The following is a 15000-nucleotide window of genomic DNA, read 5'->3' as shown; positions in this document are numbered from 1 at the left end:
TGCCATTGGGACTTTCAGTCTACGTCCAGATGGCAGCATCTGGAAAGCACCGTGAAGGGGGTGGGTAGGGTGGGGTCCTCCAGATAGACTTGAAGGGGGTGGGTAGGGTGAGGTCCTCCAGATAGACTTGAAGAGGGTGTGTAGGGGGTGGGTAGGGTGAGGTCCTCCAGATAGACTTGAAGAGTGAAGGGGGTGGGTAGGGGGTGGGCAGGGTGAGGTCCTCCAGATAGACTTGAAGGGGGTGGGTAGGGGGTGGGCAGGGGTAGGGTCCTCCAGATAGACTTGAAGAGTGAAGGGGGTGGGTAGGGTGAGGGTCCTCCAGATAGACTTGAAGGGGGTGGGTAGGGTGAGGGTCCTCCAGATAGACTTGAAGGGGGTGGGTAGGGTGAGGGTCCTCCAGATAGACTTGAAGGGGGTGGGTAGGGTGAGGTCCTCCAGATAGACTTGAAGGGGGTGGGTAGGGTGAGGGTCCTCTTGAAGGGGGTGGGTAGGGTGAGGTCCTCCAGATAGACTTGAAGGGGGTGGGTAGGGTGAGGGTCCTCCAGATAGACTTGAAGGGGGTGTGTAGGGGGTGGGTAGGGTGAGGTCCTCCAGATAGACTTGAAGAGCCTCCTTTCTTATAGGGCCTGTACTGTGTAGTGTGCAGATGTGGAAGCTGCAGCTGTGTGTATCCAATGATCTTTCCAGTCTGGGGTCTGTTTCTCGAAGGCGTCTTTGCTATCGTCGTTAGCAAAGTCCTTCGTACAAGCGACTCAACTCTCTCTAGACAGCGACGCTCACCACTAAATCCAAGGCAATGGTAAGACAGTCCTAAGACGGTCTCAAGACGGTTAGCAACGACAAGAGTCGAGAAACGGACCCCTGGTCGACGAGCTGGGCCAGTGTGTTCTGTTGTTCGGCAGAGAGGTGGCCGCACCATGACACAATGTTCTATGTCAGGACCAAGGTGGGACTTGGAAAACCAGACGGGGGGATGTGTTTCAGATTGTAAGTAATATCAATGGAATTGCATTGAACTATGATAAAATCATGTAGAAAAAGTGGCGATATCAAGACCAGAAGAGGGGACAATCCCCCCATCCCCCCCCTACAAATCGCACGCTGGTCAGGACACTCTCGGTCAGGGGCAGGGGCAGGGCAGGGGTGGGGATGAAATAGGGCCCGGGCAGTTTTGGCTGAAAGGGCCCCCGCCCTCATAATTAGGACTGACTCACCAATGGGCCCCGCATCCTCATGGACCACCTATTTTCAGAAATGTTAAAAAAAAAAAGCATTTCTAGAAATAGGGGCCCGCGAGGGTGCAGGGCCCGTCGGGAAATGCCCGCTATGTCAGATGGCCAGTCCAGCTCTGGCCAGGGACTTGTAGAGCAGTGATTCTCAAAGTGTGGTCCGGGGACCACTGGTGGTCCGCAACAGAGCTCAGGTGGTCCGCAAGGGGATTTCTACTTTTCCAAGACAAGCTAGCAGAAGGCTATATTTGTAACATTATTACAAAGCCAAACATGTCTGAAGTCAAATTTTAACCACAATAAGACATAAGGATTGTAAATGTGAATAAAAAGTAAGTGATCTGGATTGAAATTAACAGTGTCAAATTAGCACCAGTCATTCAGTTGGCATGTGGTCCCTGAACATTTTTTGATGGACAAAGTTGTCCTCGGTCTGACAAAGTTTGAGAATCACTGCTGTAGAGCAAGGACATGGTACGCTGACTGGTGCGGGGGGCCCACCGGGAAATGCCCGCTATGCCAGATGGCCAATAGGGGCCCACCACGAGGGTGCGGGGGGCCCACCGGGAAATGCCCGCTATGCCAGACGGCCAATAGGGGCCCACCACGAGGGTGCAGGGGGCCCACCGGGAAATGCCCGCTATGCCAGACGGCCAGGGGCCCGTGAGGGTGCAGGGAAATGCCCGCTATGCCAGACGGCAAGGGGCCCGTGAGGGTGCAGGGAAATGCCCGCTATGCCAGACGGCAAGGGGCCCGTGAGGGTGCAGGGAAATGCCCGCTATGCCAGACGGCAAGGGGCCCGTGAGGGTGCAGGGAAATGCACATGGCGGCGGAACGCTTCCTGAACAGCAGTGTGAGTGTGTGTTTGTGTGTGTGTGTGTGTGTGTGTGTGTGTGTGTGTGTGTGTGTGTGTGTGTGTGTGTGTGTGTGTGTGTGTGTGTGTGTGTGTGTGTGTGTGTGTTTGTCTGTCGGACTCTTGGCTCAGCATGGAGGATCTGTGCTGAAAAGAGGAAAGGAGAAAACACACACAGACACACAGACACACACACACACACACACACACACACACACACACACACACACACACACACACACACACACACACACACACACACAGGGTTTTCCAGAGGTCATCTTCTTGTAAAATGTGCACTTTTACACACACACACACACACACACACACACACACACACACACACACACACACACACACACACACACACACACACACACACACACTCACACACACACACACAAACACACACTCACACTGCTGTTCAGGAAGCGTTCCGCCGCCATGTGCGAGGGAAAGCACTTTGACTCAAAGACAGGGACGGATTAATGGACAGGCCTACCAGGCTCAGGCCCAGGGCACCAAGAGTCAAGGGGGCACAGAAACCCAACCCTTCGCACTACAAAAAAACAGTAGTTCAATAGAAGAGTTCAAATGCAAAAACCCCTAAGTGCCTTTTCAGAAAATAATCTTAATTCATTTCTATTTAATACAAAGCTATCAAAATTGTATTTATGTAATATAAATATATATGTAATATAATACATATTTATATGTATTATCAGGTACATGAATGTAAACCAAACCAACAACAGGGTTCTCTAAAAATACAGAAGTGCAGGTCTTCAGAAATGGAGTTAGGGGGTTTTGCATCTGAACTCTATAATGGACCTCAATGGCAGAAAAGACTACACAAATGCTAGCCTGGGAACTCCCATACTGCCTTTAGTTCTATACAATCGTTTCGATCTGAAAGACAGTCTGGCGAGGATGACTCATAACGTCCAAGATCATGGGCCCTGTGTCCTAATGGCAAAGCATTCCAACCTTAACATCTCTGCCCAATCAGAGAGCAGGGCAGTGTGTCATAATAGCCAAGTATTCTGCCCCCTATGGAATTTACAATAGGCAACTCCCCAGACCTAATATCACTTGTGATTAGGTCTGGTGTTAACCAGGCAACACAAATGGCCTTCATGTTCAGGTAACAGGCCTGGGGGAGAATAAACAGTAGTCCAATAGCCATACTTTATAATGGGCCTCAATGGCAGAAAAGACTACACAAATGGCCTTCCTGTTCGAACAGGTAACAGGCCTGGGGGAGAATAAACAGTAGTCCAATAGCCATACTTTATAATGGGCCTCAATGGCAGAAAAGACTACACAAATGGCCTTCCTGTTCGAACAGGTAACAGGCCTGGGGGAGAATAAACAGTAGTCCAATAGCCATACTTTATAATGGGCACCAATGGCAGAAAAGACTACACAAATGGCCTTCCTGTTTGAACAGATTTGCCCAAGGACAGATTACTGTACAGGGCCTACCGGGCTCAGGCCCAGGGGCCCAAGAGTCAAGGGGGCCCCCCTGAAACCCAACTCTCTATATCAGTGTTAATTTCATCAACCATGACTATGACTAAAATATTTCGTCAAAGCCCTTTTTTGATTTTCGTCATTTAGACTAAGACTCAATTGAGAAGGCAATGACTAAATTATGACTGAGACTAAAATTGATTTTCGTCATTGTGTCTAAGAGTAGAATAGAGTAGAGTAGAGTAGAGTACAGTAGAGTAGAGTAGAGTAGAGTACAGTAGAGTAGAGTAGAGTAGAGTAGAGTACAGTACAGTAGAGTAGAGTAGAGTAGAGTAGAGTAGAGTAGAGTAGAGTAGAGTAGAGTAGAGTAGTAGAGTAGAGTAGAGTAGAGTAGTAGAGTAGAGCAGAGCAGAGCAGAGTAGAGTAGAGTAGAGTAGAGTAGAGTAGAGTAAAGTAGAGTACAGTGGAGTTTTAGATATGAGGGTCGGCTAAACGTACTGTACAGTAATGTAATGAAATTGGAAAATGATAATGTATTTTAATTAATAAGGCCATTTGAAGTTACTCTACTTTACTCTACTCTTCACTCTACTCTACTGTACTGTACTGTACTCTGCTCTAATCTACTCTACGCTACTGTATTCTGCTCCACTCTACTGTTATCTACAGGGTATTGGTTACAGTCCCTGGAGCAGTGTGGGGCTAGGTGCCTTGGTACAGGGTATTGGTTACAGTCCCTGGAGCAGTGTGGGGCTAGGTGCCTTGGTACAGGGTATTGGTTACAGTCCCTGGAGCAGTGTGGGGTTAGGTGCCTTGGTACAGGGTATTGGTTACAGTCCCTGGAGCAGTGTGGGGCTAGGTGCCTTGGTACAGGGTATTGGTTACAGTCCCTGGATTAATGTGGGGTTAGACACTATGACACAATGAACACAGCGTTCAACTTGTCCAGGCGCTTCAATGTATTATTCAACCAAACACACACACACACACACACACACACACACACACACACACACACACACACACACACACACACACACACACACACACACACACACACACACACACACACACACACACACACACACACACACACACAGAAAATGTTTATGTTGATGCATGAAACCACCCTGAGAGCGTGGCTTTTCTTCAAAATAATCACCCTGAGAGTGTAGTGTGGCTTTTCTTCAAAATAATCTCCCTGAGGTCACATTTCCACTCCCTGTAGTGTGATTCCACTAGACATACAGGGGGAAGACAAAATAATTGAGACACCTGTCATTTTAGTGTCATTTAGATCCTTTTGTGTCCACAGTTAATCCTGTTGGATGTGGTTCATCCCTCTTGGTGGTATGCAGACATTACCTTGGATACTGTGGCTCTTGATACATCACAAAGACTTGCTGTCTCGGTCAAAGATGCAACAGCTAAACACGTACTAAAAATGTCTATATTTTTTAACTCTGACAAGTCACCCATAATGTTGTGTGCATTGCGAAATTTTGAGTAAAACTGTGCTCTTACCCTGCTAATTGAACCTTCACACTTCACTCTACTGGTGCAATGTGCCATTAATGAAGATTGGCCAACAGGCTGGACCACTTGACCCATAAAACTTCCCACACTAAAATGACAGGTGTCTCAGTTATTTTGTCCAACCCCTGTACATTCAAGACTGCCTAAACCAGGGATGTGATTTTTTTTTCAACATTTTTCAACGCCACCATCAGGACACACTTCAACTACAAAAGAAGCTACAAAATAATGAGCAACATTTTTTTTTCAGTTCAATATCCGCATATTGTAATAGGTTTCAGGGGGATAAAACGAGGCCATTTTTTGTAGCTCAATACCCACATCTTACAAAAGGGTTTCAATGGGAGAAAAGACTATACACTAGGCTAACCCGTAGATGCCATTTTTGTAGTTCAAAAGCCACATCTTACAAAGGGGTTTCAATGGGAGTAAAGACTACAAATGGGCCATTTTCTTGTAGTTCCTACCTCTGATGACGTAGTCCCTGGATGATCCATTCACCCAGTCCCAGTACAGGCTCTCTGGTGTGGTAGGGTACTCCGATGACCACTGGACTATAAAGCCCTGCACCTCCTCCCCCTCCCCCTCCACTGGACCTCCACCCAGGCCAAGGCTCCAGCGCAGCCCCAGTTGGTGATCCCCGAGTGGGGTGAAGTGCAGGGAGGACAGGGGCGGTCCTCTGGAGCCTGGAGGTTGGAGGGTTTACAGGAAATGGTAGTGTGATGAAGCGGTCTGCACACTGTGTTTTAACTCCAAAAATACTTTATTTCATTTTAACATACGGCAACGTTTCGATCCAACACAGGGATCTTCCTCAGGCAATGAGAACAATTAGGCCTTGAGCCAGGACCCAAAAATTGACCTCTCGCAATCGAACGGGTGGGCAAGTTCTAATCTGTTTTTTTGACTTCTTGGACATCTCAAGTAAACATTTTGGCATGATAACCATTGCAAACAGGTAGCTTTTTGGTAGTTATCATGTGTTGAAATGGTGGACCACTAAAATGAAAATGTGAAAATCGGTATTGTGGTTCTTTACTATTATGTAGTTTGTTGACCACACAGGGTGCTTGAATTACCTCAGGGATGCTTTCCCTTCTATTAAGACCCTACAGGGGTTGTTAGACCACACTAATAGGCCTAATAGAATCACCTCAGCAATGTGTGAATGACAAAATGTGATAAAAAGGATAACATATGAAATCCGATCTTTGTTTTGTTTTGTTTAAACTTTTTTACTTTTACCCCCAACAGCAAAACAACACCAAATAACACAATGAACAAACACATACTAACATGTGATAGCCATATACTATACATTAATATGGCATGATAACCATTGCAAAGAGGTAATTAGTGAAAGATCATGCGTTGAAATGGTGGACCAGTAAAACGGAAATGTGAAAACTCTATTGTTGTTCTTTGTTATTATGCAGTTTGTTGACCACACAGGGTGCTTACATTTCCTCAGAGATGCTTTCCCTTCAATCAAGACCCCAAAAAGGTTGTTAGACCATACCAATAGACCTAATAGAATCACCTAAGCTATATGTGAATGAGAAAATGTGATAAAAATGACAACATATGAAATCGTTTTTTTATTATTAAACTTGTCCTGCAATAGCAAGAATAACATGAACAAACACCATGAACAAATACACATTAAGCATATTAAAATAAGCTAAAGAGCATTATTTCAGTCCTCAAGATCTGACTCAGTCCAGTAAGCATCTGTAAATATGTCACCATGATGATCCTCTTCATGCTGATATACGCATGTCTTAAGTTTTTAGAGGGTTGTGCATTTTGAGCTACTTCTCAGACATTGGCAATCCTGCAGTTTACATTGATGGCTGCACTTGCAAGACATCAGTTGTAGCACTGCCTCAGGGGCTGGAGATTGCCGCATTCACTGTATAGTGAGCTGGTCATTTTCATAGTTGGCCCAGCCATGGTCAAGTGTTCTTGGGATTTGTGGATGCTGCTGAAGACTTGCTCTCAAGATGCCAGCCTGATAGTTGGCAAACATAGCATGCATGAGGAGGCAGTCCTCACATGGTGGAAGTTGGCTTGATTCACACTCTCCATGCTGAGCGCAGAAAAGCTGGTAGCGGGATGTATGTATGTTCTACGTATTTGTCGATGCTATGTATAGTTGGCACCTAAATGCTTCATGAATACATCCATGGACAGCTCCAAGTCCTGTCCCAGCTTATGAAAAACTATTTGAAAGAGCTCTGATCTCATCGTGAGCTTTAAGGCTCTGAGCTTTCCACGGCCTGCGCTGTCCTTTTGTGTTTTTATGATTATTTTTTATATTTACTTTACATTATTTTTCTATTGTAGCCCTAGCCTCTTCCCCCTTACATTAGAAAATTCGCACTGGGTACAAGTAGTTCAAGATAACTGTCACGTGGTGTACCCTGGCTGTCATGTGGTGCACCTCGACCGGCTTTGAAGTTGTAACGCAGTCCCTCTGTTATAACCTTATTGTCACCAAATGGTAATGGCCAAGTCTTAATCGGTTACCTAAGACTTCCTGCATTGTTAGCAATGTTGTTATATAATGTAGTTGAGCGTTTTCAGCCAAGAGTGAATTGGCCTGTTGCCAGGCTCATTTGCAGTAGGAGGCCATCAGAGGTAGAAAGAATACTAAAGAATGCAATTAAGTAAAAACAGTAAAATACCATTACTTCAAATTCTACTCAAAGTAGAAGTAAAATTACCTCTTTAAAAATCTACTTGAGTAAAAGTAAAAAAAAAAAAAAAATACTTACAAAAATGTAATTTGAGTAGAAGTTAGTTACTTTCAGTTTGTCTTTCTATCGCTTTCCTTAAATAGCACCCTTCGTGACCTCTGTCTATCTCTACACATGCCATCTTCCAAAAACCTGGCTTCGATCGTGACAACAAAATTCTGTGTGCCCTGTTGTGGCAAAGTTGCAGGCCGAGGGTCAGCTCATTGATACAACAGCCCATTACTCTGAATTTATTGTGTTTGGGTCTGGGACCTTCAATTTCAAAGGCGGGGAAGTCTACCAAAGGAAATAGTCTGGTGGATTTCATTTAATTCCCAGTTGTGAGATTAAATTAATGAATAATTTTTGTTAATAAATAATAAGTCTTGTATATCTTCTAAAAAACAGTTTTCAGGCTGCGTTGCTACTCCCTCAGATCTAGTCCCTGTTGTGTGCTCTACTATTCTCAGCCAGTTGCTTGCAACTCTATTGTGTACCGTCTATGGGCTGTCGGACTAATGGTATTGGGCCGGCGGGCCCTAGAGTCATCCAATAGATTAGTCCAAAATAGATAATTTATGGTAAATGGTAATAGCACACAATTTCCCTTCATGTCTGACAGATGTTCCCCTTTATTTCAATTTTGCCCTCCTCAGTACTCAAGATAGATATAAGTAAAATACTTGGGCCAAATTGTAATTTGAGTAAAAATAAAATCACCCATTTTAATAACTACTTTGGAAATTACAAGTTACTCATCAAAGTACTCAATTACAGTAATTTCAGCAAATGCAATTAATGTAGGTTAAAGAACTTAAGTATGAGGCGGCTCCTTGTCAGTATATCAGGAATATACACATCACCACTAAAAGTGTATATAGGCCTTTTTCCTCACACATGTGTTATGTTCAAGCATGCATGTACAAGAAAAGGTATTGTCTGCTATTGTCTAAAGGGTGCCTCATACTTAAGTACTACTTATTACTACTTAAGTGTTTTTGGGAAACTCAGACGATATTACAAGAGTTACCAGCAGGGACAGCCATATGAAGGTAGATATTTGAGCAGAAGGAGACAAATGCAAGCAGAATCATAGAGTCAACTCCATCTGTCAGGCACAAACACACAGCCACTGCCACACCAACACGCATGCACATTATGTGTTTTCTCTGGGTTTCTGGTAATGTGTGGAATGATCAAAATTTGAGAATAGCATAACATATGAATCTAGAAACCACCTCTTATTTTCACATAGTAAATGTACTTTAATTACCAGACACTGAAGCAGTAACTGTAAGGGAATGCAACTCTTCAATGTTTTGATTGTTAATAATGTAATCGTGAAACATGTAATCTGTTATTCCCCATTACTGGCCTGCTCTCTGGACTCTTCATACAGTATGTTGCTTGGAAGGTGGTGTGATCCCAGTGCAGAGCGGGTCAGTCTGTTGATTTGGGACTTTACTTTTACTGTTGGATTTCCAAACCCAAGTGATTGTAGGCATGCACAGATCTAGGAACGGACTTGGTGGTGCTAAAGCACCTGCCCCTTCGCAGTATTGGACGAAAAAAAGGCCCTTTTTGAAAGTTCTTGTTATTTTGTCACAATGTGTTCCATATTGGCATGATCATCTACGGTAGAAATTCTTGAGATCAAAAGCATGTGACAATTCCCACTGATATAATATAGTTTATAATACAAGGGTGGGGAATCTAACTTATGTCTCAAGGGCCGTTTACGGCCCCTGATGTAATTTTAATCTTATGCAGTTTCACATGGAATTTGACATGCTTTGTAAAGAACTGAATGAATTTGAATTTGCAATACAATTAAGTTATGTTTTCAGGGGACCTAGAGGAGGTGGGGTCTGTTGTGAAGGTGCCCACCTTCAATATAGGCCTAAACTGCAGGGGGAAATCCTGATTTGTGTTCATAGTGCAGCCTTTTATAAAATTTGAAGTGGCCCACGAATGAAAACGGCTCCTCCACTCCTGTTCTAACCTAGCAAGGAAACTGGAAGTTCCACATGCCCCCCGCCCCCACCTTGAGCACCTGCCCCCAAAAATGTCTGTGCATGGCACCGGATTGTATAGTGTAGTACACTCTCAACAACAGCATGGTACAAAAAGTGACTTTATCCTCTCCAAACACCCTTAGTCGATGTAAAAAGTGTAGTCTCTGCTTTATCCAATAGGTCTTTGTCTACATATCAAATTTGAGTGTGTATGTAAATTAGTTCACATTTAAGTACATTACACTTTGTTTGGATAATGAAAGATAACTTTTTAAGGAAACTTGTAATACAAAACTCACCTGTATTGTAATGTACTGGGAAAATTGTGTGGTGATGCATAGAAGTTGTTTTTTTCACTCTTGAGAAATAAATCCTCACTTTTAAATGAAAAGTCAGTGAAAATGGGGGCCTGTAAGTGGGAAATATGTGTAAAGTGCCATTTGAACTATCTAAGAATTTTGTATAACAACTTTTCCTATAAATATATTTACCTCACAGTCATTTTTATGTTCAATTTATCAAGATATTAGCAAATTAGCCTAGGCGTTTTTAGTGTAAAATGTTTCAAATAAGAAATGCATGATAAATATGATAAAGCTACTGTTCTGCAAAGGTTATCATACCAATTCATAAACTGGACATATATAGCAATAATAAAATACCAACAAGACTTTGCCCACCCTTTCGATTGCGATCGGTGGTCTGGCTCATGGACTAAATGGTCTGAGTTGACTTATATCACATGACCTACAGGTAGCGTACCTGGCAGAAAGGTGAGCGCACCCTAACTTTCCCTTTACAGGAAATGGTCCCTTAACACATTGCGTGCCAACCTTTTGTTTGTAATGATATCGGTTGAATCCCAAACCAGTTTCATCCATTTTCACCATTTTTTTCTGAACAGCCACTGAATATTTTTTTGTAGACTACAGGTATGGCTGGGATTCAAGCGCTAACATTTCCAAGCAAAGGCTAATGTGTTAAGGGCCCAGTGGTTCCCAAAGTGGGGGTCAGGACCCATATGGGGGGGGGGGGGTTGTGGAGGGGGGGAGGTACTGAAGGGGGGGGTACTGAAGGGGGGGTTGTGGAGCTACTGAAGGGGGGTTGTGGAGGTACTGAAGGGGGCTCGCGGAGGTACTGAAGGGGGGGGTACTGAAGGGGGGGTTGTGGAGCTACTGAAGGGGGGTTCGAGAAGGTACTGAAGGGGGATCGCGGAGGTACTGAAGGGGGGGGGGGGTCGTGGAGGTACTAAAGGGGGGGGGGGGGTCGCGGAGGCACTGAAGAGGGGGGGGGGGGTACTGAAGGGGGGGTACTGAAGGGGGGTCATAGAGGTACTGAGGGGGGGGGGGGGTACTGAAGGGGGGGGGGGGTCACGGAGGAGGTTCTGAAGGGGGGGGGCGTGGAGGTACTGAAGGGGGGGGGGTCACGGAGGAGGTACTGAAGGGGGGGCGTGGAGGTACTGAAGGGGGGGGTCACAGAGGAGGTTCTGAAGGGGGGGGGCGTGGAGGTACTGAAGGGGGGGGGGATCACGGAGGAGGTACTGAAGGGGGGGCGTGGAGGTACTGAAGGGGGGGGGTCGCAGAGGTACTGAAGGGGGGGGTACTGAAGGGGGGTCGCAGAGGTACTGAAGGGGGGGGGTGGAGGTACTGAAGGGGGGTCGTGGAGGTTCTGAAGGGGGGTCGTGACTGAAGGGGGGGGGGGTACTGAAGGGGGGGTCGTGGAGGTAGTGAAGGGGGGTCACGGAGCTACTGAAGGGGGGTCACGGAGGTACTGAAGGGGGGTCATGGAGGTACTGAAGGGGGGTCGTGGAGGTACTGAAGGGGGGGGTACTGAAGGGGGGTTGTGGAGGTGCTGAAGGGGGTCGTGGAGGTACTGAAGGGGGGGGGGTAATGAAGGGGGGTCGCGGAGCTAGTGAAGGGGGTGGTGGAGGTAATGAAGGGGGGGGTACTGAAGGGGGTTCGCGGAGGTACTGAAGGGGGGGGTACTGAAGGGGGGGGTGGTTGTGGAGGTACTGAAGGGGGGAAGGTACTGAAGGGGGGGGAGGTACTGAAGGGGGGTCGAGGAGGTAGTGAAGGGGGGTCGCGGAGCTAGTGAAGGGGGTGGTGGAGGTAATGAAGGGGGGGTACTGAAGGGGGGTCACGGAGGTACTGAAGGGGGGGGTACTGAAGGGGGGGTTGTGGAGGTACTGAAGGGGGGGGGGAGAAGGTACTGAAGGGGAGTCACAGAGGTACTGAAGGGGGGTCAGGGAGGTACTGAAGGGGGGTCGCAGAGCTACTGAAGGGGGGGGGGGGTCGTGGAGGTACTGAAGGGGGTCGCAGAGGTACTGAAGGGGGGTCGCAGAGGTACTGAAGGGGGGTCACAGAGGTACTGAAGGGGGGTCACAGAGGTACTGAAGGGGGGTCAGGGAGGTACTGAAGGGGGGCGTGGAGGTACTGAAGGGGGTAGTGGAGGTACTGAAGGGGGGTCGTGGAGGTACTGAAGGGGGTAGTGGAGGTACTGAAGGGGGGTCGTGGAGGTAATGAAGGGAGGTCGTGGAGGTACTGAAGGGGGTCGTGGAGGTAATGAAGGGAGGTCGTGGAGGTACTGAAGGGGGGCGTGGAGGTAATGAAGGGAGGTCGTGGAGGTACTGAAGGGGGGCGTGGAGGTACTGAAGGGGGGTCGTGGAGGTAATGAAGGGAGGTCGTGGAGGTAATGAAGGGAGGTCGCGGAGGTACTGAAGGGGGGTCGCGGAGGTACTGAAGGGGGGTCGCAGACAAAAGGGACATTGCATAAGAACGGGAAATCCACAGGTGAACAGCTAACAGCTAATAGATGTAAACAAAAGGGTATTTCCTCACGCTTCTGCTTTATCATCTGGTGCATCGACGGGAGAGAGGCAGGAAATCTTCACTTGAAGGACAAAAGGAGAAGCACAGATGTAATTCTGTGTTTTTTATTCAAGTGCGCAACATGACTAACGTTTCGATGGTTAGACCATCTTCTTATGGACTCTGAATGAAGATGAAGATGGTCTAACCATCGAAACGTTAGTCATGTTGCGCACTTGAATTTAAAAAAAACACAAAGAATTACATCTGTGCTGCTCCGGTGTTGTCCTTCTTGAATTACATCTGTGCTGCTCCGGTGTTGTCCTTCAAGCTAATATATGTATTTACTGTCCTGTGGATTTCTAGCAATATTAGCGGACAAACTATTAATGGAAGAAACTAGCGACAGGCCTATAATAATATTGATGGCCTATTGATGGCCTATTGATGGCCTATTGATGGCTTATTGATGTTCTATTGATGGCCTATTGATGGCCTATTGCTAGAAGCTGTCTCTCTCACCTTTTGATCCCACGATGACATATCCACTTGGTGACGCCCCGGCCGAGTTGGAAGCTCGTACGGAGCACACACATTCACCCGGGCGGCCGCCGTGTGTGTTTGCGGAGGGTAAGGACATCGGGCAAGACAGCTGCAGCTGTTGCCGTGCCGACCCAAGACACCGTTGGCCCATCGAAGCACAACCGCTGACGCGTCCTGTAGATGACAAAATAAGCTGTACTTCAAAATAACATTGTTTTGCCCTTAGCAACATGGCTGCCTCTGCCCAATGTTTTGCCCTTAGCAACATGGCTGCCTCCACCCATTGTTTTGCCCTTAGCAACATGGCTGCCTCTGCCCAATGTTTTGCCCTTAGCAACATGGCTGCCTCCACCCATTGCTTTTTTAAGTTCCCATGTTCACATGCCACCGACTGACCTAAGAGGTATAACATTTTATTTGCGACTGTTTACTGTATCTGCAAGAAACCTTATGACTTGTTTCTAAACTGTAGCCTCTTTGTGCAGAAGAGCTTGTAAGCATCAATCAATTAAATCAATGAATCAATCAATCTGACAAGACATCGTTAGCTGGTAACACACTGTTGGCCCATCGGAACGCAACCATGAAAAAAAAAAATGGCATTTTGTATTACTGTTTTCTTGCGACTGTTTACGAGCAATAAGGCTACTTACATACATATGACACTTTTCCTAAACTGCACTGCTGTACAAAGGCAAAGTGCATCGACATGTTTTGTAAAAATTGACTTTAGACTGAAAATGGTCTTCACAACACCTCCTGTATCTTGACTTTTTCTGTTTCAATGTTGGCGCAGTGTCTCTTTGTGCAGATGAGCATCAATCAATGGTAACGTTTTCTAATAGTCCCCTAATTAGGGCGCGATCACACAGTCCACGGATTTCTGCCTACAATCTGCGATGCGCGTCCAGCTGATTAATCAGAAGTGACCACACCAAGCGCGGATCCACTGCCCATTCGAATGCGGAACGTAACGACTCAACTGTCACTCGCAGCCTAATCGATGGTGTTGTGTCATTAAATGTTGTGAAAACATAGCCTACACAAAATGCTTTGTCCATTCATCTATGTAAAATGAATAGAAGACGAGCTCTTTTCTTGCGCTCCTAACGTTGGACAGTGAATCTGATATGCACGTTGATAACGGTCACCTATCGAACATCTGGAAAGCCGCCGCGGGTTTGAACTTTGAACGTTGAACTTTTTTCAACTCGATCCGCCCAGTGCGGAGAGGCGGAGAATCCGCAACCCGCCTTGCGCTGATATGAAACGCGTAATCTGCTCATTTTCATTGAAACAATAGCACACATCCGCCTCCTACTGTAAAACCTGCGGCCTGTGTGATCGCGCCCTTACTGTGTATAACAACAGGTTAACCGAGAAACGTCACCTGTTAGATACTAGTGGTGTCAACAATGATCGATTCGGCGATCCGAATCGATGCGGGGCATGGACGATCCAGAATCGATCCGGCAAGTTTCAATTACTTCCATGGATATTTTGGGAGCAAATGAATGTTAAATTAAATAAAAGCACTTCAAAACATTGCAAGAATGATACAGACTGATACAGAAAACAGGCAATAAAATGTTGCTCAGTATCTGACTACTTGTATTGCCTCATCATGACTGATTAAACATTTGCTTTGCTTTCAGTAGAAATGTAATGCATTGCAATGCATTGTAGAATTGAATCGGATCGCATCGGATCGCATAGAATCGGATCGAATCGAAACCTCCCGAATCGTGATCGAATCGGATCGTGAGTGCAGTGCCGATCCACACCACTATTAGATACAGTGTAACT

General features: G+C 46.2%; 1 protein-coding gene across 1 annotated transcript in view; it reads right to left on the bottom strand.

The window, feature by feature from the left end:
- Positions 1–15000, bottom strand: part of LOC134466175 (granulocyte colony-stimulating factor receptor) — a 43824-nt gene that overhangs the window by 13467 nt on the left and 15357 nt on the right. Inside the window, exons 9-10 of the mRNA XM_063220071.1 lie at positions 13174–13368; positions 5559–5777 (exon numbers count right to left, since the gene is read on the bottom strand). Of these exons, the coding sequence (XP_063076141.1) occupies positions 5559–5777; positions 13174–13368 (414 nt within the window). The remainder of the gene's footprint in view (positions 1–5558; positions 5778–13173; positions 13369–15000) is intronic.

This window comes from Engraulis encrasicolus, chromosome 16 (genome assembly GCF_034702125.1).
Source record: "Engraulis encrasicolus isolate BLACKSEA-1 chromosome 16, IST_EnEncr_1.0, whole genome shotgun sequence".
Taxonomy (NCBI): domain Eukaryota; kingdom Metazoa; phylum Chordata; class Actinopteri; order Clupeiformes; family Engraulidae; genus Engraulis; species Engraulis encrasicolus.
The sequence above is the reverse complement of the archived record's forward strand: the minus strand, read 5'-3'. Positions and strand labels throughout refer to the sequence as shown.